The sequence below is a fragment of the Phalangium opilio genome, unplaced genomic scaffold (assembly GCF_054372755.1).
Source record: "Phalangium opilio isolate 3A_F unplaced genomic scaffold, DU_Popi_V2 ptg000017l_1, whole genome shotgun sequence".
NCBI lineage: Eukaryota > Metazoa > Arthropoda > Arachnida > Opiliones > Phalangiidae > Phalangium > Phalangium opilio.
In genome coordinates, this window is record NW_028324151.1 from 14,521,269 (window position 1) to 14,546,828 (window position 25,560).

A 25,560-nucleotide genomic window follows, 5' to 3' on the forward strand; every position below is an offset into this window, starting at 1 on the left:
ACCAGCTAATACTCTCGCGAATACTTAGACCAGCTAATACTCTCGCGAATACTTAGACCAGCTAATACTCTCGCGAATACTTAGACCAGCTAATACTCTCGCGAATACTTAGACCAGCTAATACTCTCGCGACTACTTAGACCTAATACTCTCGCGACTACTTAGACCACCTAATACTCTCGCGAATAGTTAGACCACCTAATACTCTCGCGAATACTTAGACCTAATACTCTCGCGAATACTTAAACCTAATACTCTCGCGAATACTTAGACCTAATACTCTCGCGAATACTTAGACCTAATACTCTCGCGAATTTTTAGACCTAATACTCTCGCGAATACTTAGACCACCTAATACTCTCGCGAATACTTAGACCACCTAATACTCTCGCGAATACTTAGACCACCTAATACTCTCGCGAATACTTAGACCAGCTAATACTCTCGCGAATACTTAGACCAGCTAATACTCTCGCGAATACTTAGACCAGCTAATACTCTCGCGAATACTTAGACCACCTAATACTCTCGCGAATACTTAGACCACCTAATACTCTCGCGAATACTTAGACCACCTAATGCTCTCGCGAATACTTAGACCACCTAATACTCTCGCGAATACTTAGACCACCTAATACTCTCGCGAATACTTAGACCACCTAATACTCTCGCGAATACTTAGACCACCTAATACTCTCGCGAATACTTAGACCAGCTAATACTCTCGCGAATACTTAGACCAGCTAATACTCTCGCGAATACTTAGACCAGCTAATACTCTCGCGAATACTTAGACCACCTAATACTCTCGCGAATACTTAGACCACCTAATACTCTCGCGAATACTTAGACCACCTAATGCTCTCGCGAATACTTAGACCAGCTAATACTCTCGCGAATACTTAGACCAGCTAATACTCTCGCGAATACTTAGACCAGCTAATACTCTCGCGAATACTTAGACCAGCTAATACTCTCGCGAATACTTAGACCAGCTAATACTCTCGCGAATACTTAGACCAGCTAATACTCTCGCGAATACTTAGACCACCTAATACTCTCGCGAATACTTAGACCAGCTAATACTCTCGCGAATACTTAGACCAGCTAATACTCTCGCGAATACTTAGACCAGCTAATACTCTCGCGAATACTTAGACCAGCTAATACTCTCGCGAATACTTAGACCAGCTAATACTCTCGCAAATACTTAGACCAGCTAATACTCTCGCGAATACTTAGACCAGCTAATACTCTCGCGAATACTTAGACCAGCTAATACTCTCGCGAATACTTAGACCAGCTAATACTCTCGCGAATACTTAGACCAGCTAATACTCTCGCGAATACTTAGACCAGCTAATACTCTCGCGAATACTTAGACCAGCTAATACTCTCGCGAATACTTAGACCAGCTAATACTCTCGCGAATACTTAGACCAGCTAATACTCTCGCGAATACTTAGACCAGCTAATACTCTCGCGAATACTTAGACCAGCTAATACTCTCGCGACTACTTAGACCTAATACTCTCGCGACTACTTAGACCACCTAATACTCTCGCGAATAGTTAGACCACCTAATACTCTCGCGAATACTTAGACCTAATACTCTCGCGAATACTTAAACCTAATACTCTCGCGAATACTTAGACCTAATACTCTCGCGAATTCTTAGACCTAATACTCTCGCGAATTTTTAGACCTAATACTCTCGCGAATACTTAGACCACCTAATACTCTCGCGAATACTTAGACCACCTAATACTCTCGCGAATACTTAGACCACCTAATACTCTCGCGAATACTTAGACCAGCTAATACTCTCGCGAATACTTAGACCAGCTAATACTCTCGCGAATACTTAGACCAGCTAATACTCTCGCGAATACTTAGACCACCTAATACTCTCGCGAATACTTAGACCACCTAATACTCTCGCGAATACTTAGACCACCTAATGCTCTCGCGAATACTTAGACCACCTAATACTCTCGCGAATACTTAGACCACCTAATACTCTCGCGAATACTTAGACCACCTAATACTCTCGCGAATACTTAGACCACCTAATACTCTCGCGAATACTTAGACCACCTTATACTCTCGCGAATACTTAGACCAGCTAATACTCTCGCGAATACTTAGACCACCTAATACTCTCGCGAATACTTAGACCAGCTAATACTCTCGCGAATACTTAGACCAGCTAATACTCTCGCGAATACTTAGACCAGCTAATACTCTCGCGAATACTTAGACCAGCTAATACTCTCGCGAATACTTAGACCAGCTAATACTCTCGCGAATACTTAGACCAGCTAATACTCTCGCGAATACTTAGACCAGCTAATACTCTCGCGAATACTTAGACCAGCTAATACTCTCGCGAATACTTAGACCAGCTAATACTCTCGCGAATACTTAGACCAGCTAATACTCTCGCGAATACTTAGACCAGCTAATACTCTCGCGAATACTTAGACCAGCTAATACTCTCGCGAATACTTAGACCACCTAATACTCTCGCGAATAGATAGACCACCTAATACTCGCGAATAGATAGACCACCTAATACTCGCGAATAGTTAGACCACCTAATACTCGCGAATAGTTAGACCACCTAATACTCGCGAATAGTTAGACCACCTAATACTCTCGCGAATACTTAGACCTAATACTCTCGCGAATACTTAAACCTAATACTCTCGCGAATACTTAGACCTAATACTCTCGCGAATACTTAGACCTAATATTCTCGCGAATTTTTAGACCTAATACTCTCGCGAATACTTAGACCACCTAATACTCTCGCGAATACTTAGACCACCTAATACTCTCGCGAATACTTAGACCAGCTAATACTCTCGCGAATACTTAGACCAGCTAATACTCTCGCGAATACTTAGACCAGCTAATACTCTCGCGAATACTTAGACCACCTAATACTCTCGCGAATACTTAGACCACCTAATACTCTCGCGAATACTTAGACCACCTAATACTCTCGCGAATACTTAGACCACCTAATACTCTCGCGAATACTTAGACCACCTAATACTCTCGCGAATACTTAGACCACCTAATACTCTCGCGAATACTTAGACCACCTAATACTCTCGCGAATACTTAGACCACCTAATACTCTCGCGAATACTTAGACCAGCTAATACTCTCGCGAATACTTAGACCAGCTAATACTCTCGCGAATACTTAGACCAGCTAATACTCTCGCGAATACTTAGACCAGCTAATACTCTCGCGAATACTTAGACCACCTAATACTCTCGCGAATACTTAGACCACCTAATACTCTCGCGAATACTTAGACCAGCTAATACTCTCGCGAATAGTTAGACCACCTAATACTCTCGCGAATAGATAGACCACCTAATACTCGCGAATAGATAGACCACCTAATACTCGCGAATAGTTAGACCACCTAATACTCGCGAATAGTTAGACCACCTAATACTCGCGAATACTTAGACCACCTAATACTCTCGCGAATACTTAGACCACCTAATACTCTCGCGAATACTTAGACCAGCTAATACTCTCGCGAATACTTAGACCAGCTAATACTCTCGCGAATACTTAGACCACCTAATACTCTCGCGAATACTTAGACCAGCTAATACTCTCGCGAATACTTAGACCAGCTAATACTCTCGCGAATACTTAGACCAGCTAATACTCTCGCGAATACTTAGACCAGCTAATACTCTCGCGAATACTTAGACCAGCTAATACTCTCGCGAATACTTAGACCAGCTAATACTCTCGCGAATACTTAGACCAGCTAATACTCTCGCGAATACTTAGACCAGCTAATACTCTCGCGAATACTTAGACCAGCTAATACTCTCGCGAATACTTAGACCAGCTAATACTCTCGCGAATACTTAGACCAGCTAATACTCTCGCGAATACTTAGACCACCTAATACTCTCGCGAATACTTAGACCAGCTAATACTCTCGCGAATAGTTAGACCACCTAATACTCTCGCGAATAGATAGACCACCTAATACTCGCGAATAGATAGACCACCTAATACTCGCGAATAGTTAGACCACCTAATACTCGCGAATAGTTAGACCACCTAATACTCGCGAATAGTTAGACCACCTAATACTCGCGAATAGTTAGACCACCTAATACTCTCGCGAATAGTTAGACCACCTAATACTCTCGCGAATAGTTAGACCACCTAATACTCTCGCGAATACTTAGACCTAATACTCTCGCGAATACTTAGACCTAATACTCTCGCGAATACTTAGACCTAATACTCTCGCGAATACTTAGACCTAATATTCTCGCGAATACTTAGACCAAATACTCTCGCGAATACTTAGACCTAATACTCTCGCGAATACTTAAACCTAATACTCTCGCGAATACTTAGACCTAATACTCTCGCGAATACTTAGACCTAATATTCTCGCGAATTTTTAGACCTAATACTCTCGCGAATACTTAGACCACCTAATACTCTCGCGAATACTTAGACCACCTAATACTCTCGCGAATACTTAGACCAGCTAATACTCTCGCGAATACTTAGACCAGCTAATACTCTCGCGAATACTTAGACCAGCTAATACTCTCGCGAATACTTAGACCACCTAATACTCTCGCGAATACTTAGACCAGCTAATACTCTCGCGAATACTTAGACCAGCTAATACTCTCGCGAATACTTAGACCAGCTAATACTCTCGCGAATACTTAGACCAGCTAATACTCTCGCGAATACTTAGACCAGCTAATACTCTCGCGAATACTTAGACCAGCTAATACTCTCGCGAATACTTAGACCAGCTAATACTCTCGCGAATACTTAGACCAGCTAATACTCTCGCGAATACTTAGACCAGCTAATACTCTCGCGAATGCTTAGACCAGCTAATACTCTCGCGAATACTTAGACCAGCTAATACTCTCGCGAATACTTAGACCACCTAATACTCTCGCGAATACTTAGACCAGCTAATACTCTCGCGAATAGTTAGACCACCTAATACTCTCGCGAATAGATAGACCACCTAATACTCGCGAATAGATAGACCACCTAATACTCGCGAATAGTTAGACCACCTAATACTCGCGAATAGTTAGACCACCTAATACTCGCGAATAGTTAGACCACCTAATACTCGCGAATAGTTAGACCACCTAATACTCTCGCGAATAGTTAGACCACCTAATACTCTCGCGAATAGTTAGACCACCTAATACTCTCGCGAATACTTAGACCTAATACTCTCGCGAATACTTAGACCTAATACTCTCGCGAATACTTAGACCTAATACTCTCGCGAATACTTAGACCTAATATTCTCGCGAATACTTAGACCAAATACTCTCGCGAATACTTAGACCTAATACTCTCGCGAATACTTAGACCTAATACTCTCGCGAATACTTAGACCTAATACTCTCGCGAATACTTAGACCTAATACTCTCGCGAATACTTAGACCTAATACTCTCGCGAATACTTAGACCTAAATACTCTCGCGAATACTTAGACCTAAATACTCTCGCGAATACTTAGACCTAAATACTCTCGCGAATACTTAGACCTAAATACTCTCGCGAATACTTAGACCTAATACTCTCGCGAATACTTAGACCTAATACTCTCGCGAATACTTAGACCTAATACTCTCGCGAATACTTAGACCTAATACTCTCGCGAATAGTTAGACCTAATACTCTCGCGAATAGTTAGACCTAATACTCTCGCGAATAGTTAGACCTAATACTCTCGCGAATAGTTAGACCTAATACTCTCGCGAATAGTTAGACCTAATACTCTCGCGAATAGTTAGACCTAATACTCTCGCGAATAGTTAGACCTAATACTCTCGCGAATAGTTAGACCTAATACTCTCGCGAATAGTTAGACCTAATACTCTCGCTTACTTCTCTTCACGGTGACGAACATCCTCTTCCAACTGAGTAAGTTGCTTGCTCGGTTGTGAGATTTGGAGAAGCTCAACTCGTAAAGCACGTACGTTACTTTGGATAGTTTCAGTTCCGATTGCATTTTCAACAATGAAAATGTTTATAGATATTTTCCGTCTATGTTTAGACTAGATGGACTAAGGGCTGACATACCGCGTTTTCTGTTTCCGTATGTTTTTTGGTGATGTTCACGAAATCTTCCAGATCCCTGGTTTCAATTTCCATCAATTTCGCTTGACCATCCAACTGCCAAGAAAAGTAAAAAAAAAAAACATAATTGGATCGAAAGGTTTAATACACGCGAGATCGGTGGGTGTGCGAATATTCAAACGTAAATTCTTGAAATTTTAAACCCTGAAAATCATTGGAAATTCCTAACAGTAATAGTTCTTTGTAATGAAACTAACATCAACCCGACGTACGTTGAGCGGGAATTTTAAGGAACTGTAAATCAGGTTGAGTTTCCTATCAGTGTAGACAATAAACACTAAATACTTTGGGTCCATCGGAATAAAATATCTGCATGTTATTTTTGAAAAAAAAAAAAAAAAAAGAATGGATGAATAGGGGATATTCATAAAGCTTAACTGTTACAGGTGCAGAAATGGGCGTTTTTTGAAGGCCTAATTGATAAAGTCCCAACCATGCGTTATACCAGGAGGGGGGTTATTATCCTGGTTATACTCTAACAAAGTAGTTGAAGTCATGGGCGATATCCCCTCCCGCTCCCTCAGGTTGTCCCCACGTTGGAGCAGAGCATAAGGCCTTAACGTGGCGGATTGGGTCTGAGCCCAGTGTGCCGGTTCGGGAGTTCTTTGGGTTCGCCCTTGGTTCGGACCGTTCCTTGCCCTGGGCCGGAAACCTTATGCTCAAATAGGGCTCTTAGTAAATTTGGCAACTTTCATGATAGATTCTAAATCATTGGACGGGTGACTATGACCTTCTGCATATTTTATTAGTCCTAAATAAATAAAAGTCAGTTGTTCAAAGAGTGGTCAATCGTACGCTCACCCATAAAAATATTTTCGCTACCATGTGCCAGAACATTCGGAAAGTATATTTAATTCACTTGTTTCAGTAATATTTATGTCACCAAAGCTTCGAGAAAAACGATAAATTAATTTAATTTAGTATTTCTAAAGAACTTGGACTAATAAAATTTAATTATTTAAAGGAAAGGTCCACCATTAATAAAATCCTTTTTAAGTATTATTACACGAAAAATAAATAATTTGTCTTTAATTATTTATTTTGAACATACTAAATAACCCATTCAGCTTAGCGCCATTTGAAACTGTGATGTGACGTCAATCGTAAATCGCGCTTTGATTCGCTAGCACTTCGTCCAATGACAGGAAACGAGCGAACGGTTGCTCTGACAAGCTGCGGAAGTCGCCGACTCGAGGCATCGCATCGGGGCTTCGGGCTCCAAGCGGCTAAACCTCGGTTGCTTTTAACGAATTTCGCGTTGAAACTCCTATGACGTTCAAATTCCTATCCCTGTACTCTCATACCCCAATTTATATTAATTTCGCTTTTTGTCTCGTCCATTTGGTTGTTTTGAAAATCACAAACCCATGCCGTTAATGCTGCTTCGGAAATCATCTCAAATCTGAACAGTTGCCACGGAATTTTCAGAACCAAATTCACTGACTTTTACAGGTTTCCCTGACCACTTTCTGAGATTTTCCCTGACCGAAAGTGTAAATGTTTACAGAACGTTTAAAGTGCTTATAATTAAATAAACTCTCTACATTAAGTTTTCCAATATATTTGTTGCACCAAAATGAATAAGAAACATTTTAACTATAAATAACAGTCTAAGAGATTTTTTAAAGGCATTTACTTTTCCCTGACTTTTCCAGGTTTTCCCTGACCAGTGTATTGTTTACCTAGCGATAAAGACCAATAATGCAGCAATAGCGCCATCACGTGACGGCGAAACGACGTTGACGAATAAAACGCCGAATTACGTAGACATTCACAGTTCCAAACAAAACGGCAAAGGGGTCTTATATCTTTCCATTTCTAATTTGGTTTTAAATTATATAATTAACTAAAATTAATTCCAAAACGTAATTTACTAGCAAATTTTAAACTCTGATATTACGGACTTTGATTTAAAAATAACACGCAAAAGTGGTGGCCCTTTCCTTTAATATCTAGTTTCGGCCTAAATATTTCAAAACGTAACCTAGCTTTATGAAAAATATAGTAATGTAACTTTAACACCCATAGGACTTTGTTTCATTCAGTCACGATTCCATGCACAGCCATGCATGTAGCCCCTATGCTACAGCTAACCGACAGCGCCCTAACTATTGCCATTAACCTCAGCAAGTTTCCATGAAAACGAGAAACCGGGTAAGACCGAGTAAGAAAACTCCTTTAACAAGAATTGAGAGAACTGGCCAACTCTACGCAGAAGGCTTTGTTAGTTTGTTACCAGGTTTTTCACCCGGTCCAATTGTCTGGGAGCGAACCTGGGATCCTCTTGCTTCCAATCAAAAGTGCTAACCACACTACATATCGGCTACAAGCTTGAGAAGAAAAAAGCTGAGGGTTCCGACATTCCCCCCCCCCTTCCCCCCCAAAAAAAGCGTGCGGGATTTCGTGATTTCGCCAATGATTTTGTGATTTCGAGAGAGATTTCGCCAAGATTTCGGGATTTTGCCAAAAATTTCGGGATTTATTTTTTGATTTCGCGATTTCGCCAAAGATTTCTGCATTTCTTCTTTGATTTCGCGATTTCCTTTTTGATTTCGCCAAAGATTTCTTCTTTCATTTCGGGATTACACCAAAAAGTTTCTTCGTTGATTTCGCCAATGATTTCGGGATTTCTTCGTTGATTTCGCGATTTCACCGAAGATTTCGTGATCTCATCTTTGATTTTGTAATTTCGTGATTTCTTCAAAGAATTAATTTGATTTTGTGTGAAAGATTTCGCGAGAAGCGTACGGGATTTCGTGTAAATGTCGGACCTCTTTAAAAAAAGCTAAAGCGTTACATAACAGCTGGTGCCCTTCAATTACAATGGTTTGCTTAGTCAAGGGCTTTTTTCTGACTACACCAGATGGCGGAAGTCATCAGTGTTCGATAACCGTTAATTTATCCTTCTGAGTTTGAACAAGGGCTGTGCGAGCCTTGAATTTTTAGTTTCGAGTCGAATCTCGAGTATCGAGTAATTGAAAATTTATTTTCTAGTATTTCCACATTTTTTTTGTTAATTTATTGCTCTCATAATAACATAGTAGTTTTGCACATTAACTATACTTCAAAGAAATACCAGACGGTATTACATTCTCGTTCCTTCCTTTTACATTGACCAACTAATTCCTCATTAATATCGTCTTCAAAATATAGGCCTAGTTGAACTAATTCCTCATTTCCTCAAATAAGTCACTGCTAGTCATTGTTATACTTCGAGCGCCAAGTCACAAACAAAAATTAGTAAGCTGAACTTAGAATAAAAACTGCCTAGGAGCTACTACCCAACTACATTACACAACCATTACGCTCTGAACTACTAATCAGCACAAATTTGAGTCTAATAATAGTGTCTTTCTAGTAGTTTTTATAACTACTTAATCCCATTTCCAGAGTTATAGGCCTTCCAAAAGCAGGCTCGATTATTTATCGAGCCCAAGTTTAATACTCGAAACTTTTTCGAGTCTCGGAAAAATCTCTTATCGGGTATAGAGTCGAGTACACGGCTCGACACTATCTCTAGTATTCGTCTCTTATCGAGTACACGCACAGCCCTAGTTTGAAGTCAATCTTCCGCACCAACGAATTACTGTAGTCATCATTAGAAAGGCGAGCAACTATGCTCAGGGTTCATACAACTTTTGGAAAACAAATTTCCCTGAGATTTCCAGGTTTTTCCGTATATGGAGTATCCTATGGATCAAATGTTAACGAAGGAGGGGGGGGGGCATATATGACTATGCCGAATTTCAAAAATATTTATAGGATTTTTTTCATGAAAATATAGGATTTTATTGGACGGTTTCCAGAATTATAGGATTATATAGGACACTATAATATTAAGTTTTATTTTTTTAAAGAACCAGTACTGCAAACATAGGCCGAGTAATTAAGCAAAATGTTTAGAAACATACCCTTCATAGGAATCGCATTACACCCAACTTGGAGGCTCATAACTCTGGTTCTACTAGAGATACGGGGATGCCCTTTGATTATGTTATAGCCCTATTTTCCCCCATCCAACCATACTAAAAACTTGGGATTACGACAAACAGGGTTCGAGTAACTAAGCAAAATGTTCAAAGATATACGCTCAATAGGAATAGCATTACACCCAACTTTGGAGTCTCATAACTCTGTACGTTCTACAAGAGATACGGGGATATACCGAGCTATTTTTAACTATTTAAGCTACAATACTAGGGAAATCAATCTGACTTTATGATATTTTTTAGACCCGAGTCCTGGTTTAACCGAAGGGTTGCTTAAAATTCGCCCAAATTTCAAAATTATAGGATTTTTGGCGATTTTAGCCAAAATTATATTATTTTATAGGACAACTTCAAAAATATAGGATTTTATAGGAATTATAGGACATCTGGGGGCCCTGACATAATCAAAGGACATCCCCGTATCTCTAATATAACCAGAGTTATGAGCCTCCAAAGTATAGAGAGCTTTCAGATGAGATAGTAGTACATCACACCCTCCCAAGTCTTACCGCTGTTCTGGTAGCCATATTGAGTGATCTCAGCTTCATTCCTGCTTTAAACCCACCAACATGGCAGCGTAAATTATGTCACGAGACTCAGCTCCTCCTCCAACTGAAATCTCTCTATAGTGTAATGTTAATCCTATGGAGGGTATGTTTATGAACATTTTGCTTAATTACTCGGCCCCTGTTTGACGCAAATTTCCCTGATGTCCTTGAATTTTACTAAAAATTCGAAATTTCCCAGAATTTTCCCGAAGGTTTTTGTCAAATATTTGTTTTCCTGATTTTTCCCGGTTTTCCAAGTTTGTCTGAACCCTGTATGCTGTAAAGCCACATACCTTATAACTCTCAACTGGGATACTTATTCATCGATGCGTAAGATTATTAATCTTCCGCGCAATATAGACTCAGAAACCTACTCTTCCTACTTTTTTAATTTGTGAATTAGCTTATATAACATACATCACTGATAATGGCCGATTCATTTCTGAGAGCTTCTTCCACCTTGCAAACCCCTTCTGAAAAAAAAAAAAAAATGTTTTAAGCGGTTTTCCCAACAACACGAATAAGAGACTGTTCACAAATTACATAACGTTGACAGGATGGAAGGGAGTTCGAATAATGTTAAATACTGATTGTTGCCGAGAACGGGGGAGGGTCTTGGAAAATATTATGTAAGATAACCTTATAACTTTTAATAATAATAATTTAATATACTCTAAATTTATCATTGAAGGTATTTCTGTTGCTTTTCTCACAGTCAAAAAGGTTTAGAAGTATAATTTCACCTATATTCACATGTATTAGAGGGAAATTGAAAATAACCCTTACTAAAATATTGCATGACAAATAGGTAGATATTACCAGAAGTGAGATGAGACTAGAAGTACTGAGCTAACCAAATTCCTCACTCGGCGAAAGTGAATAATCTTGATAACACACCAACGGTTGGCTCTCTAGTAGCGGTTTCAGAATTTCCCCTCCAAAACGTGATACGCTCGCGGTGGTAGACGGCCGAACTAGATTCAAGAATCCGCGTCCGTGTTTCGCCGCTTTAGGTTGAGAGGAAGGGGGTAAGAAATGTTTTTGGAACTCGACCAATTTTTTTTCTCTCTAGCGTAGGCGCGATTGAAGCGGCGTAAAATTCTCAAATTTGTTCACTAGTGCCAGGATCTATTACCAATGCTAGAGCCCTTCATTTCTAGTCTCATCTCACTTCTGATATTACATGAATTTCACGTGATTGTTACCAAGTACAAGTGAATATTACGTGACACAACGTGTCAATGATTATCACTTGTATTTGAGAAGTATTTCATTAGTGAATACCAGCTCATTAAAGTGTCACGTTAGATGGCTTTTCATACTCAAGGTGATTCATGGGTGACACTCGCTTCACTAATATATATCCATGGATATCGGTCACTTTCAAGGTAAAACCTTAATGAAATTAGGCTTCCTGATAGCAATATCAGGTGAATAACATCCAAATAACACTTCACTGGGTTTATGTACACCTTGTTGAATATTGGACATTCAATATTCACCCGAGTTACACCAGAACATTCGTGAATTAATGTACAGTCCGCGATTCATGTAAGAACAACCAACACTAACTTATATAAAACGTAGTGAATATTGCAGATTCGATATTCACCCGAAATTCACCAACTGCATATACGTGAATTAATGGTTTATCATTTATGTCTGGTGTATCTCAAATCAACAACGAGTGATAAATTATCACTTGTATCTCATATTAACAGAGTGATACATTATCATTTATGTCAAGTGCATCTCAGATAAATAATGGGTGACAAATTATCATTTATGTCAGGTGTATCTCAGATAAATAGCGACTGATAAATTACCATTTATGTACTGAGGTTGGTGAATATTACACCTAACAACCCCCTGAACTCGCAAACCAATAACATCCTCGTATTGAAATTTCCGTCTCTAGGAGTTAGGGCTGTTTTCGCGACAAGGGTGCTACCAAGCGGCAACGGATAGAAACTTACAAGGTGTACAGAACTTCCGGTTCCGGATATCGCTTAAAAAAGAAATAAAATCGTCTTCTTCTAAATTCGGAGGCCGAGGCCGCAACGGTTTAATGTACAATTATGATAAAATAGCAAAATAATATATCGCTAAATTAGCTTGATATCTGCAATATGGTAGTTAAAAAATATGTACACGTTAACTTTTTCATTCTCATCTTCTTCGTCGTGATCCGCCATTTTTAAATAGCAAACCGGAAATTCGGTACCCCCTAAAAGTTTCCTCAATATACCGCAAGGATCGCTAGGATCGCGCGTAACAGAAAACCACGAAATGTAGAAAGCTTGCGTTGCGAGTCCCGGGAGTTGTTAATGGTCTTAGATTACACATTCAATCTTCACCCCAGATATACCAGCTGCGTCCGCGATCGTTAGAAACATTCGAAGATTAATGTGTGGTCCGCGATTCATCCAAGAATCACCAACACCAACATATTTTAACCACAGTGAATATTATAGATTCGATATTCACCCGAACTCCAGTAACTGATAAATGTCACACACATTTGATAGATGTAAGTCTAAAAACAAGAGTATTTTTGTTAAAAAAAAAAGAAGTAAAAGATGCATTTTTTAATTCCTTTTGTAAAAACTGAATTAAAAATAAATCTATCGTTAAATAGCATCGAAAATTTTACGATCATATACAATCACATATTTTGGCTATATTCGGTCCAATGGGATTCGGTCTAATGGGCCAACAGCATAAGTTTGAGGGTTTTAAAATGTAATCGACAATAAAATAAAAATGTTTTATTTGCAAATTGTGCGGTAATGGGCTATAGGTTTTAAAAGTGTGAAAAATAAAACTGTGCGGAAAACAGCGACCTCCAAAAACTGAGGGTCATTTTTCAAAAATTTTGAGTCTATGTTACAATCCCGAAACTCTGGGCTAATGTGCCCTTGATATCCGTTTAAATTTTGAGGGACGTCTTTCATACTGGGATTTCATTTTATGTATGCCTGAGCATGGTTAAGCGCGGCCCCATGGTTCAATGCGAAATGATAGAAGCCATAATTGACATGACATTCTTAATACGTAATTATTATGCCAGCTCCTATCTCGAATTGAAGCGGATAATTTGAGAAAATGGATACACAGTGGTTGTTATACGATGTATCATATGTTCACATGATACGCTCCATAAGTTTGTCACCAGTTACTGAGAGCCTGTTATGAAGTGACGTAGGTGAATCGTCATAGATTTGAGGTAAAGCGACGCCTGGTGAGGCGCTGACCAAGGCATTGTACAGACTAAATAAAAAGATGGACTGCCAAAAAGTCGCTTGTTGAATTATGCCCTTATAAAACGTAATAAAAAACCAAGTGTAGCTAATTCTCGCGTCGTTCTCGAACTAGCTCTCAGTAAGTCTCTAGAATTGCGAAGTGTCATCCTTATGGAACATATCTTATAAACTTATGGTTATATGAATATCTGATCTAAATAAAGAATAAATAGTAGAGCCAAGGATGATAGGGGGTGGATACGAATTCTGAGAGAAATATGCGCCGTAACTTCGGACGCGATTGGGTCTGGTGGGACGCTAAAAATGGGGGAGGAATACTCGGGACGAAAGGCAGGTGAGCTACCTCAGAACTAGACCCTATTTAGCGCCATCGTGTTGGCCTAATTTTGCATGCATATTGCCAAAGTTACTTTAAACCTTTTCCTCAAAAATAAAATTTGCAATTGATACACTAAATTTTATATAGACTAAATATTTAATAATTTTGCTTCGAAATTGTTGCTAAAATAATAGTGTACGTAGATGACGCTGCAATAGGGAAAGGCCGGTAGGGATTTATTTGAAGGCGCTGGGCGTCACCTAGAGTTGTTAATTCCTATTTCAAGGACGATTGAAAAGATTAGTCATTTGATGACAAAAATGGAATTTAACTACTAACGCATAATGATGAAGACAAAAACATGATTTTACTATGTTTGAAAAAACTTACATTGATTATTAAACCTTTTCTTCTTTCGCGCATAAAAATGATCATTTTACACCATAGTTAGAAGTTAAAAACATTATTTTATGAAATATTTGATCTTATAACCCTTTTAATCCCCCTTGAAAGCGAAACAAAGAACTCTATCAGACCTTCGCCAACATTATTATCCAGGCCTGAGCGCGCTCCTTTTCCGAGATTTTTTCCGGTATCTTTGAATTCGCCGAATGCATCCGCAAGGGGCGCTTTTCAGATACTCCTACGTCACAGACAGACGTCACAAACTGACGTCACGAGCAAAAATTTGAAAATATTTGCGTCGCTTTTCGGTTATTTCTTCGTCATTATTTACGTCTTGGGAGTTGGGACGGTGGATGAATTTCGAAAGTTTCAGCAGAGTGTAAGTTAAATTTTCGTTGTAAAATAAATTAAGAAGTGCGATGTATATTAAAATTGAATAATACTCAAGCAAAGTTCCTATTAGAACAATTTCAAGCTTTTGGGAAGAAAACGTTTCCTTATCAGGAGGCAACTCTGAGAATATGTTGCTTGATATTCAAACAATCACCGAATGCCTATTGTTTTATGCGAGATCTTAAGATTTTACAATTGCCACATCGTACAACTTTGAAGAGATATATAGGCAGTTCAAAACTTTCACAACTTTTACTAGAAAAGTTTCTTCGGCCCCTTTTGAGCAACTATGCGTGTGATGCGTCTGATCGTAATGAGAAAAAGAAGAATCTAAATAAAAAACCTTAATCTAGGAAAATCTTAAAAATTTAAAGGATATTTTTTTTAAAATGCCATTGTAGTACAAGTTTCTAATTGTGATAAATTTAAATGTGATGTTATACCAAAGTTAAAAACACTTTTTCCTAGTTTTAAATTTAAAATGTGATAAAAAAGTCTGATGTTGTTTCAATATATGTTATGTTGTAACATTCCTATTTTTAAAATGTTACACTACTTAAAAATGTGATAATTGTTTCAAAGAAGTCAAAAAAAAATTATTTCATGTTTTAACATTAATATTTTTAAAATGTGACACTGCTTAAAAATGTGATACTAGTTTAAAAGAAGTCAAAAAAAATTTCATGTTTTAACATTCCTATTTTTGAAATGTGATGAAAAACTTGCTACAAACATAAAACAAATAAAAAAAAATTAATTTACAAATGACTTATTTTATATTTTAAATATATTACTTAAAACCATTCCCTTAGATTTCAAATAATTCGTAGTTTTCAATTACCCAAGTTCATCCCTCTACCCACAGTTTTTCTGGGTTTTAAATTTCGCGGGAGGTAAGAGGTTCTGAAAAGCGCCACCTATGCGTGGTGCCCAAATACGCCTTTACTCTCTTTCCCGAGATAGCGCGCTCAGGCCTGGATAATAATGTTGGCGAAGATCAGACGCGTTGAGCGCCGTCAAAGAAATTCCTACCGGCGTTTGTCTATTGCAGCGTCATCTATGTGCACTATTATTTTAGCAACAATTTCGATGCAATAATTATTAAATATTAACTCTATATAAAATTTAATGTTTCAATTGCAAATTTTATTTATGAGAAAAAGGTTTAAAATAACTTTGGCAATATGCATGCAAAATTAGGCCAACACGATGGCGCTAAATAGGGTCTAGTTCTGAGGTAGCTCACCTGCCTTTCGTCCCGAGTATTCCTCCCCCATTTTTAGCGTCCCACCAGACCCAATCGCGTCCGAAGTTACGGCGCGTATTTCTCTCAGAATTCGTATCCACCCCCTATCATCCTTGGTAGAGCGGTCTTGAAATTTTTCAAGTGCTAAACGGCCCTTACCTTGAGCAAAATGATTCGTCAGCGAGAAGAAGAAAAAAACTGGTCTCATTGTCCAGGGGTTGACAATCCCGCCGACCTGCTTTCTAGAGGCATCTCTGCTATAAATTTGATAAATAGCGAAATTTATTGGAAGGGAGCCCCTTGGTTAAAATTAGCAAGGGAAAACTGGCCACAAGGGGAATTAAATCAGGTCCCACACGAATCGGCAGAAAGGGAAAGACGCCAATTAACACTAACAGTGACAGCTGCAGAAAGCAAGGGTCTACACAAATTAATAGATCTAAACAAATTCCATTGCCTAAAGAAGGCCTTGAGAATAACAGCTTATGTTTTGAGATACATAGATATCAGAATAAAGGGAGCAAAAATGGGTTTGGGTCCCATAAGTGCCGAGGAAATCGAAAAGGCAGAATTATTGTGGGTAAAATCTTCGCAAGCCTCTGACTTCCAGCCCGAGCTGAAGTCCTTGAAAAGGGGGGAAAATGTTAATAAGAGCTCAGACCTGGCAACATTAAAGCCATTTTTAAACGATTCTGGTGTGATTTGTGTTGGAGGTCGAATGGAAGAATCGAACCTAACTTATCGTGAAATACATCCGATAATCTTGTCTAAATCTTCAAGATTATCAAAACTATTGGTAATAAAAAGCCATATAGAGGTAGGGCATGGAGGAATCAGCGATACTTTCACGCAACTTAGAGAAAGGTATTGGATTCCCAGTGGGAGGCAAATTGCGCGAACTGTAGTAAAAAATTGCCCCACGTGTAAAAAAATAAACGCAAAGCTAGGTGATGCCCCGACAGCTCCCCTACCCAAAGATAGAATGGAGGAATCTCCACCCTTTTCTATTATAGGTCTAGATTTCGCAGGACCTATCTTAGTTAAGGAATTAGATTCAGCAAAAAAGGCAGATAAATCAAAAAAGGTTTACATAATGAGGAAAACCTATATTTGTCTCGCAACATGTGCCGTAACAAGGGCAGTCCATCTCGAGCATGTTCCCTCACTCTCAACGGATGAGTTTCTAATGGCATTTAGACGAATAATAGCTAGAAGAGGGTTACCAACAATTGTTTATTCCGACAATGCAAAAACCTTTAAAAAGGCAAACACAGACTTAAAACTCATCTGGCAAAATTTAAACACAAAAAAATTTGAGGAATTCTTCACTAACCGCGGAATAAAATGGAAATTCATTGTGGAAAGGGCGGCGTGGTACGGAGGGTGGTGGGAACGTTTGGTTCGATCAGTTAAAATTTCATTAAAAAAGACCCTTGGCCACGCCTCTCTCACCTACACAGAATTAGAAACCACACTGCTCGAAACTGAGGCAGTAATTAACTCGCGACCCCTAACCTATGTTTATAACGATAACAATGAGCCCCATCCCTTGTCACCGGCTGAATTCTTAATTGGTCGGAGAATAACGGCATTGCCACCAATGAGCTTCAAAAGGGAATCAATACCAGTGTCGCGAGAAGAATTAGTAAAACGTCAAAAATACAGAGAAACAATCATACAAAAACTATGGACTCGATGGCGCGCAGAATACTTAAAAGAACTGCGGTCTGCTCATCACTCAAAAAACGTCACAAGTGCGAAAGAAATAAAATTAAACGACGTAGTGTTAATACACGACGACAAGCTTCCACGGCATATGTGGAGCTTGGGCGTCATCGAAGAAGTAATAAAAGGACGTGACAAACTAATAAGATCATGCATAGTTAGAACAAAAAATGGAAATAAAATAAGACGTTCCGTGCAACATCTCTGCAATTTAGAGATCAGTGATTAACCGCGTAAACCATGGTGATACTCATAAGTATCACGTGGGGAGTGTAAAAAAGTGTATCTTTAAGTGTATATTTACGCGCTCAATTTTCTGTTTACTTCATTTAATATACTTCTAAATTTTTCCACACCTTTATAATATGAAAATAGAAAGTACAAATTTTACCAAAACCCATTTCAAAGGTGTTTCACCCTATTTTCAAGTAAATCTCTACCCCTTTGTATCCCTTCAACGGGTTTCTTATCTTAAACATCTCTTCAAATTCTAAAATGTATAGTATTAAGCCTACACCGGGGAAACCTCGGGACAATTCTCGGTTCCCCGGCAAAGATTCTTGACGTCGATGGAAAGGTTCACGGTCGAGATCATGACCTGGTCAGGGTAGCCAGGGAGCACGGCCAAAGGTAACAACGAAGCCGGCTCTCTGGCGACACTGGCCAAGGTGAATCCCCTATAAATACAAGGATTCATCCTTTTGTAAATCAGAACTTCACCCAACTAGCTCCGAGAACCTCGCCCTTTTTTAATCCTGCGTACCCAAACCAAAGGGACGTAAAAATCTATATAAATAGTTAGATTTTGTTACTTTTTGTACATCTTAGTAACTTGGAATACCAATCCAAGAGTGTAAATAAAGTTTTCGTTATTAATTTGTTTTAGATGAGGTTTCTCCTGAAGTTTTCATTTCGTACACGGAAGTTTTATCACAGTCCTAGACTTGTTTCAGTCCGAGTCTAAAGACTTAATCGCTCTCCCCAAAGAACCATAGAGGAAGATTAAAATTAAATCAGCAGCTTAGTAATCGCAAATTCGGAATACGGGCAGCTCTTTCTTCACCTTCTACGCTCTTCTTTCTCAAATCTCCCCTTATTGGCTACCACTCGCTTCCGTTTGCTTGCCCCGATTAATGAACATTTCACACATTTGTTTCGCGCAAAAGTCATTCCTCGATCTGGTTTAGTTCACATATACCCTTTTCCCTTCAGTGCTGGGAGAAAATGCTGATGCGCAACGATGATTTATCATCCAGTACTTACAGGAACCTGTTATATGATCCCTTTATGGCACAAGAAATCATTCTTATATAAGTAACAGCTACAATGCTGCAATTGTCTCGCATTAAACATGGCTAATCTCATAGCTGTTTCACAGCTAGCTCGAAGAGAGTTGTGTCGTGTAAAACTGTTAATTATGTAAATCGCGACAATGGTTCAATGAGATAGAATATATGTATTAAACCTAGAGTCACAATCTGGGATCTCGAGATCGACGTTTCGCGATACACTTTTTGTCAAGCATGAATCTTTCTATCAAATACGGGTGGCGCCACCTATTAATCACTTGAAGATTTTTTTATTACCGTCTGCTGCTTTAATCTGAGTAACAAGCTGTCAAGATAGTTTTTTTAAACGTGTTAAATAAAATACGCGAGTTAAATAATAAAAACTCTAGTCCTTTTTAATCTAATAAATAGATGAAATAAAAATCATAACGATGTTTCTGATTGCAAATAAGCAAGTAAAAGTTGTAATTAGTTCCGTTAGAGGCTCACAGATGGCTCTGTCATGTTTTGATAAACGTGCTTGATAAAAACATTGTGTTTCGCGCTAAGCCGATTTGAATTGTAACTCTAGGTTTAATACATATATTCTATCTCATTGGGTTGGCTTGCCGATTACGGTAGTTCTCAAAGTCGCCGCTATGGATAGATGGCGCTGTCAGAAATAAGGCTAATTCCCTGAAGTGCTAGTTTTTGAAATACAACGAAGTAAGTTTCTTTGAACCACGCGTCACCTTGTTCGCGTGCCTCTGACGTATTTCAAAAAATATTCACTCACCCGCCAATGCCATCTTCAGATTCAGAACCCCTAAAAGTTATAATAGGGATGTGTCGTGCTAATGGTTTTTTTGTTGTTACTATTCATTCAGTATGCCGAGCACTACAGGCCTACAGTGAGAAAGGATCAATACGAACAATACGCTGAAGCGGATTATGAAGACATGTCTGGTAGTTCACTTCTAGAAGTATGTTAACCCACATTTTTTTTTTCTTTTTTGTAAATGTTAATATGTTTTTAAGATACTTAATTTAGGTCACAAATAGTTCCTCAAACGTTACCTAATTGTTGCCCATTTTATGCTATACTTTTTCGAAGGTCATGTTCGCTAAACTTCTGCGTAACACGTACCGAACCGTTAGCTAACATTTTTTCGCCATGTTGACTGAAAGTTACCGAACTTTTTAAATGAGAGTTACCTACACGTTGCCTATTAGGTAACATTTGTTTAAAACTTGTTTTCAAGATGTTACCCACTAGTTATCTTTCGGGTAACTAGGCCTACCTCGTCTGCGTAATTAGCCTTAGGATTTGATACCTCGTCTGCGTAATTAGCCTTAGAACACGGTGCAATGCGTTAGTTTGCATGTTAGGTGAAAGGGTTCGGCAATTTTTTAATTAAATAAGATACGGAAATATGTTTAATCTTGATTTTGTCTTTCGGTTCCCTCAAAAAGTAGACGAGTCAGCTAGCTCAAAAGTTTACTGATAGTTTTTAAAATAAATTAAGTAAACAAATTGTGACCACAGAGTTCTCGGTTTTTGACCAATGAAAAGTAGTAAACAACTTGTGTCCTCATAGTTTGCTGTTTTCGGCCCATGAAAATTACAAAACATATTGTGACTTAATAGTTTCCTCATTTCGACCTTCGGTATGAAGGTCAACAAGTTGTTGCCTAAAATTGGCTCTCTTTACCCATAGTAACATATGGTTTCCTGTTTGTTATCTCATAGTTACCCGAAAATTGGGTAACAATTTGTGTTGACTTCAGTTACCTAAAAGTTTCTATAAAAATCCACAGTTACCTAATTGTTACCTATTTGTTACCAGAAAGTTACCTAAATTCCTTATAAACCTTTTTGTAAGGGTAATGTCACGGTTCTCCGTCGTAAGCTAGGTTCTGTTGGAATGGGGAATATTCCCAATTAATTGTTTATCAATTGAATTAATCCACTTTTGAACATCCGTACGTTATTGTATCATAGTTAAGTTGTACACTGGTCTATCTGAAGATGAAATGGCTGAAGCGCGCCAAAAGCGAGAAAAGTTACTGCAGGATCTGACTCAAACCCAGAACGAATTAGTAAGACTCCAACAATTTAATGAAATAACTAAGTTTGAATCTCTTTTTTTCTTCTTTTTCTAGCATATTTTGAATGGCGTGGATCAGTCCATTGGTGCTTTCCAGAAAGACATTGAAGTCTTCACTCATTACAATCAAGAAATTAGCCAGAAGATACTCGAGAAAAAGAAATATCAAGAGCATTTCAAAAAAGCAAATGACGAACTACGTAAGTTCTGTAACTAGAATAAATCCACAAAATAAGTTACGAACACGTAACAGCTTTTCCATAAAGCGCTATGTTAATGTTACAAGTTGAAATAATCAAGTCAAAACAATATACTATGTTTGAACTGTTTTATTTATTCAGGTTCTTACGGAGTTAGAAATTACTTAAGCAAAGATAAATGCAAAATAATTAAATATTAAGAATAAGTGATGATTTATACAATTCTTTATATAGGGATAGCTCGGTATAGGTGGCGCCCCCTAAAGATGCAATACGAGTCGTCACCAACCCCTGTCATGTTCAACTAATCTATTATGAGGTTAAAATAGGCTTAAGACAGTAGGTCTACCTATTAGAGAGCATGTAAGCCGTATGCGTGTTTTCGAGCGCTCTGTATGGCGTACGCTACAAACTGCCACTACCAGTTGCTCATCAGATAGCTTGCTATACAATGTTATAAAAACGTACTGGTCACTAATGGGACGTAATTGGGTATTAACAATTAATAAATGGGTCATCATTAGGTTACAGAAGGCTATTTATTAGAGATGGGCCGATACCAGTTTTAACCGATACCATAAGTCTATTATGTAAGGTCCCCATAAGTCAGAAACAAAGCCAATTTAAGTCAAGAGCAAATGCCCCTAATGAAGGAAGCAGGTAAGGAAATTCCATCGCCCCCTGTCGGACTCTGGAGGTACCACAAAGCGGAGCTGACGTAATCGAATTTCTTATTGCGCATGTCTTAGTCTTAAAGATTGAATCGTAGGCAGGTTTAAAAATGGCGGCGGCCAGGAATGGAGCAGGGAGGTATTAGCCTAAACTAAAGTAGTATTTAAATGAAGAAGTGCATTTAATTAACACATAAAGGGGTAGAATGTATTCAAGGTTAGTAGAAAACAATTTGCGTGAAAAGTATCTAGTGTTACTATTAGATTATCTTCTTAACGCAGTTAAAGATGTTCAATCTGAAGTTAAGCCTTGCCATTTAAAGTCTTATCAAGAAAAACTGCCAGATCCATTACTTCAGTCAGTTAACTGAAAGTGTAGCTTATTTTCATCCTGCAACTTAACTTAATCCTCCACGGAAAGATGACAATGACCGCTTTTATTTGTCTCCGCCATTATATTTAAAGTATGTGACATGATTTTACCAAATAAACAGCAATGTAAACGGTACCCGCCGCCATTCCCCAATTGGTGAAAAAGTTGAAAGTCCTATCCTAACTTCCGGTATAAGCAAACAGCCTAGGAATTATAGATGGCGCTTTCATCGTACCCGCCAAATTTTCAAAATGTTAATAAGAGTACAATGCCGGTAGTACAGGACCTAATTGGGCACTCATACTTATGGGGACCTTAAATAATAGACTTATGCCGATACCGATATCATTCGTTACTTGGGAAACCGATGCCTACCAATACCGATATTTTACCCGATCCTTCGAATAAACCAATATTAAACCGATACCGATATATTAACCGATATCAATAATAAAATAAATAAGAAAATATATGCTAAAATATAGGTTGGAAAACAGTAACTTTATTTTGATATAAATCACAGCTTGTGACTTATTCCAATATGAAACAATTTTGAGAATTTCGAATACTTTTGGAAATTTTCTAGACTATATGCGTATCACAGAAAAACACTTTTTCCCCGTGTTAACACGCATTCAACTTGAAGGTCAGGCATCCAAAGAAATAATACCAGAAGTGAGATGAGACTAGAAGTGAAGGGCTCTAGCATTGATAGTAGATCCTGGCACTAGTGAACAAATTTGAGGATTTTATGCCGCCTCAATCGCGCCTACACTACTGAGAAAAAAATTGGTCGGGTTCCAAAAACATTTCCTACCCCTTCCCCTCAACCTAAAGCCGCGGAACACGGACGCGGGTGCTTGAATCTAGTTCGGCCGTCTACCACCGCTAGCGTCTCACGTTTTGGAGGGAAAATTCAGAAATCGCTACTAGAGGGCCAACCGTTCTTGTGTTATCAAGAATATTCACTTTCGCCGAGTGAAGAATTTGGTTAGCTCAGTACTTCTGGTCTCATCTCACTTCTGAAAATACTAATTGTATTATGTAATAATGCAGTATTTAAAGAGTGTATTTTTTCATAAACACCAACTTTTCGACTTTTTGAGGTTTCAGGCGACTTCTCTTTGAAGTAACAGAATCCCCAGATATACGATTGCTCACTCTGCTGTAATTCTCTAAGCTTGTGATTTATTAAATATTAAGTTTTATGGCACCATCTACTCTCAACATAAGTATTTTTCTTTAAAAAAATATCGGTTCATTTTTAACCGATACCGATATATCGGTTGAAGCCACATATCGGTACTGATACGGATATGGGATCGGTATCGGCGCATCTCTACTATTTATAGGTTATCATCGCGTTAACAACGACTTTTTAATGAATTACACATGTTATTTGTTTATGAGTTTTAATCGAGCTGCTAATAGAATGCGTGTTATGAATGATGTGATACTATAACGATTACTTACAAAGTTACGGGATATACGGTTAGGTTTCTTGCAATTTGTAAATACGTTACTGATGCCTTTTAAAAACCGTAGCTGGTGTCCAGTTATACAGAATTTACTGTCGGATTATGATGAGAATAAAATTGACAGTTCACCAATGCTTAATTGAAGAAAGCAATAAAAAATCCTTTGGAGGGTGTGAAATTATAATTTTATGTTGTGTAATGGCAGAAGTGAGATGAGACTAGAAGTACTGAGCTAACCAAATTCCTCACTCGGCGAAAGTGAATATTCTTGATAACACACCAACGGCTGGCCCTCTAGTGGCGGTTTCTGAATTTCCCCTCCAAAACGTGAGACGCTCGCGGTGGTAGACGGCCGAACTAGATTCAAGCATCCGCGTCCGTGTTTCGCCGCTTTAGGTTGAGGGGAAGGGGGGTAAGAAATTTTTTTGGAACTCGACCAATTTTTTCTCTCTAGCGTAGGCGCGATTGAAGCGGCGTAAAATTCTCAAATTTGTTCACTAATGCCAGGATCTATTACCAATGCTAGAGCCCTTCACTTCTAGTCTCATCTCACTTCTGGTAATGGTTTTACATGCAGTAAGTAAGTTATTCTTCTGAACAGTTTTAAAAATCGAATTTGAGTTTTTTAGTTAACGTCTTTTGTAACATACGAACATTTTCAAATTTTACCTGGATTTGTTTGGACAAATTATTTTTGTAAAGGTGGATTAAGACTCTATTTTGAAGAATGGTTGATAATTTCTAGGAATCAAACTAGAAGCCAAAAAAAGATGAATAAGGATTTGAGGACAAGGATAGATGAACAAGGGGCGAAGGGACTTAATGCCAGAGTTCAACAAGAAAAGATGAGGGTCTTTCAGTTAGAAGTCGCCCATTGGGAGCAGAAGCTAAAATCAAGAAAAGAGAAGAAGTGGACTTGGGAAATGGAACAGTTGGCCACCCACGGCAAGGTTGGTTCTTAATCACTGCATTTCAATGGGAACTAGCATTGCCCGTCAGGACATTTTAAAACCGAATAATCAAAAATAACGGAACACATTGAACCAGTATACTTAACTTCAGTTAAATTGGTTGAAACACAAGGAAGGTGGGGTGGCATAGTGGTTAGCGCTTTCGCCTCGCAGCAAGAGGACCCCGGGTTCTATCCCGGACTGTGGCACCGGGTGAAAATCTGGGAACAAATCCTTCTGCGTAGGGTTTGCAAGTTCTCTCCCTGCTTGTTAAAAGGAGTTTTCCTCCACGGTTTCTCCTTTCTATCAAAAGTTGCAGAGGTTAACGGTAATAGTTAATGTAGGGCACTGTCGGTTAGCTTTGGCATAGGGGCTAGCCACCACCCCTCTATGCATTGTAAAGGGACCCACCTGTAAACTAGCCACAGGCTTAATGTGGA

At 38.6% G+C, this 25,560-nt stretch overlaps 1 protein-coding gene and 2 long non-coding RNA genes across 3 annotated transcripts in view; 2 read left to right on the forward strand and 1 right to left on the reverse strand.

Annotated features, from left to right (window-relative positions):
* LOC149704568 (uncharacterized) overlaps positions 1-16,532 on the reverse strand; it is a 154,513-nt gene extending 137,981 nt beyond the window's left edge. Inside the window, exons 1-3 of the long non-coding RNA XR_016381943.1 lie at positions 16,507-16,532; positions 11,139-11,194; positions 5,933-6,220 (exon numbers count right to left, since the gene is read on the reverse strand). This is a non-coding gene — a long non-coding RNA (uncharacterized LOC149704568). The remainder of the gene's footprint in view (positions 1-5,932; positions 6,221-11,138; positions 11,195-16,506) is intronic.
* LOC149704569 (uncharacterized) lies at positions 16,517-18,301 on the forward strand. Its single transcript, XM_089867193.1, has one exon. The coding sequence runs from the start codon at positions 16,517-16,519 to the stop codon at positions 18,299-18,301; it is 1,785 nt and encodes a 594-aa protein (XP_089723319.1).
* Positions 18,302-21,345: 3,044 nt separating this feature from the next.
* On the forward strand, positions 21,346-25,123 carry LOC149704570 (uncharacterized). Its single transcript, XR_016381685.1, has 3 exons — positions 21,346-21,440; positions 21,504-21,648; positions 24,916-25,123. It is a non-coding gene; the product is annotated as an uncharacterized LOC149704570 (long non-coding RNA).
* The last annotated feature ends 437 nt before the right edge of the window (positions 25,124-25,560 follow it).

Bases quoted from the DNA above. Each gene is read 5' to 3' on its own strand.
- LOC149704569 (XM_089867193.1), top strand. From the start codon at position 16,517: ATGATTCGTCAGCGAGAAGAAGAAAAAAACTGGTCTCATTGTCCAGGG.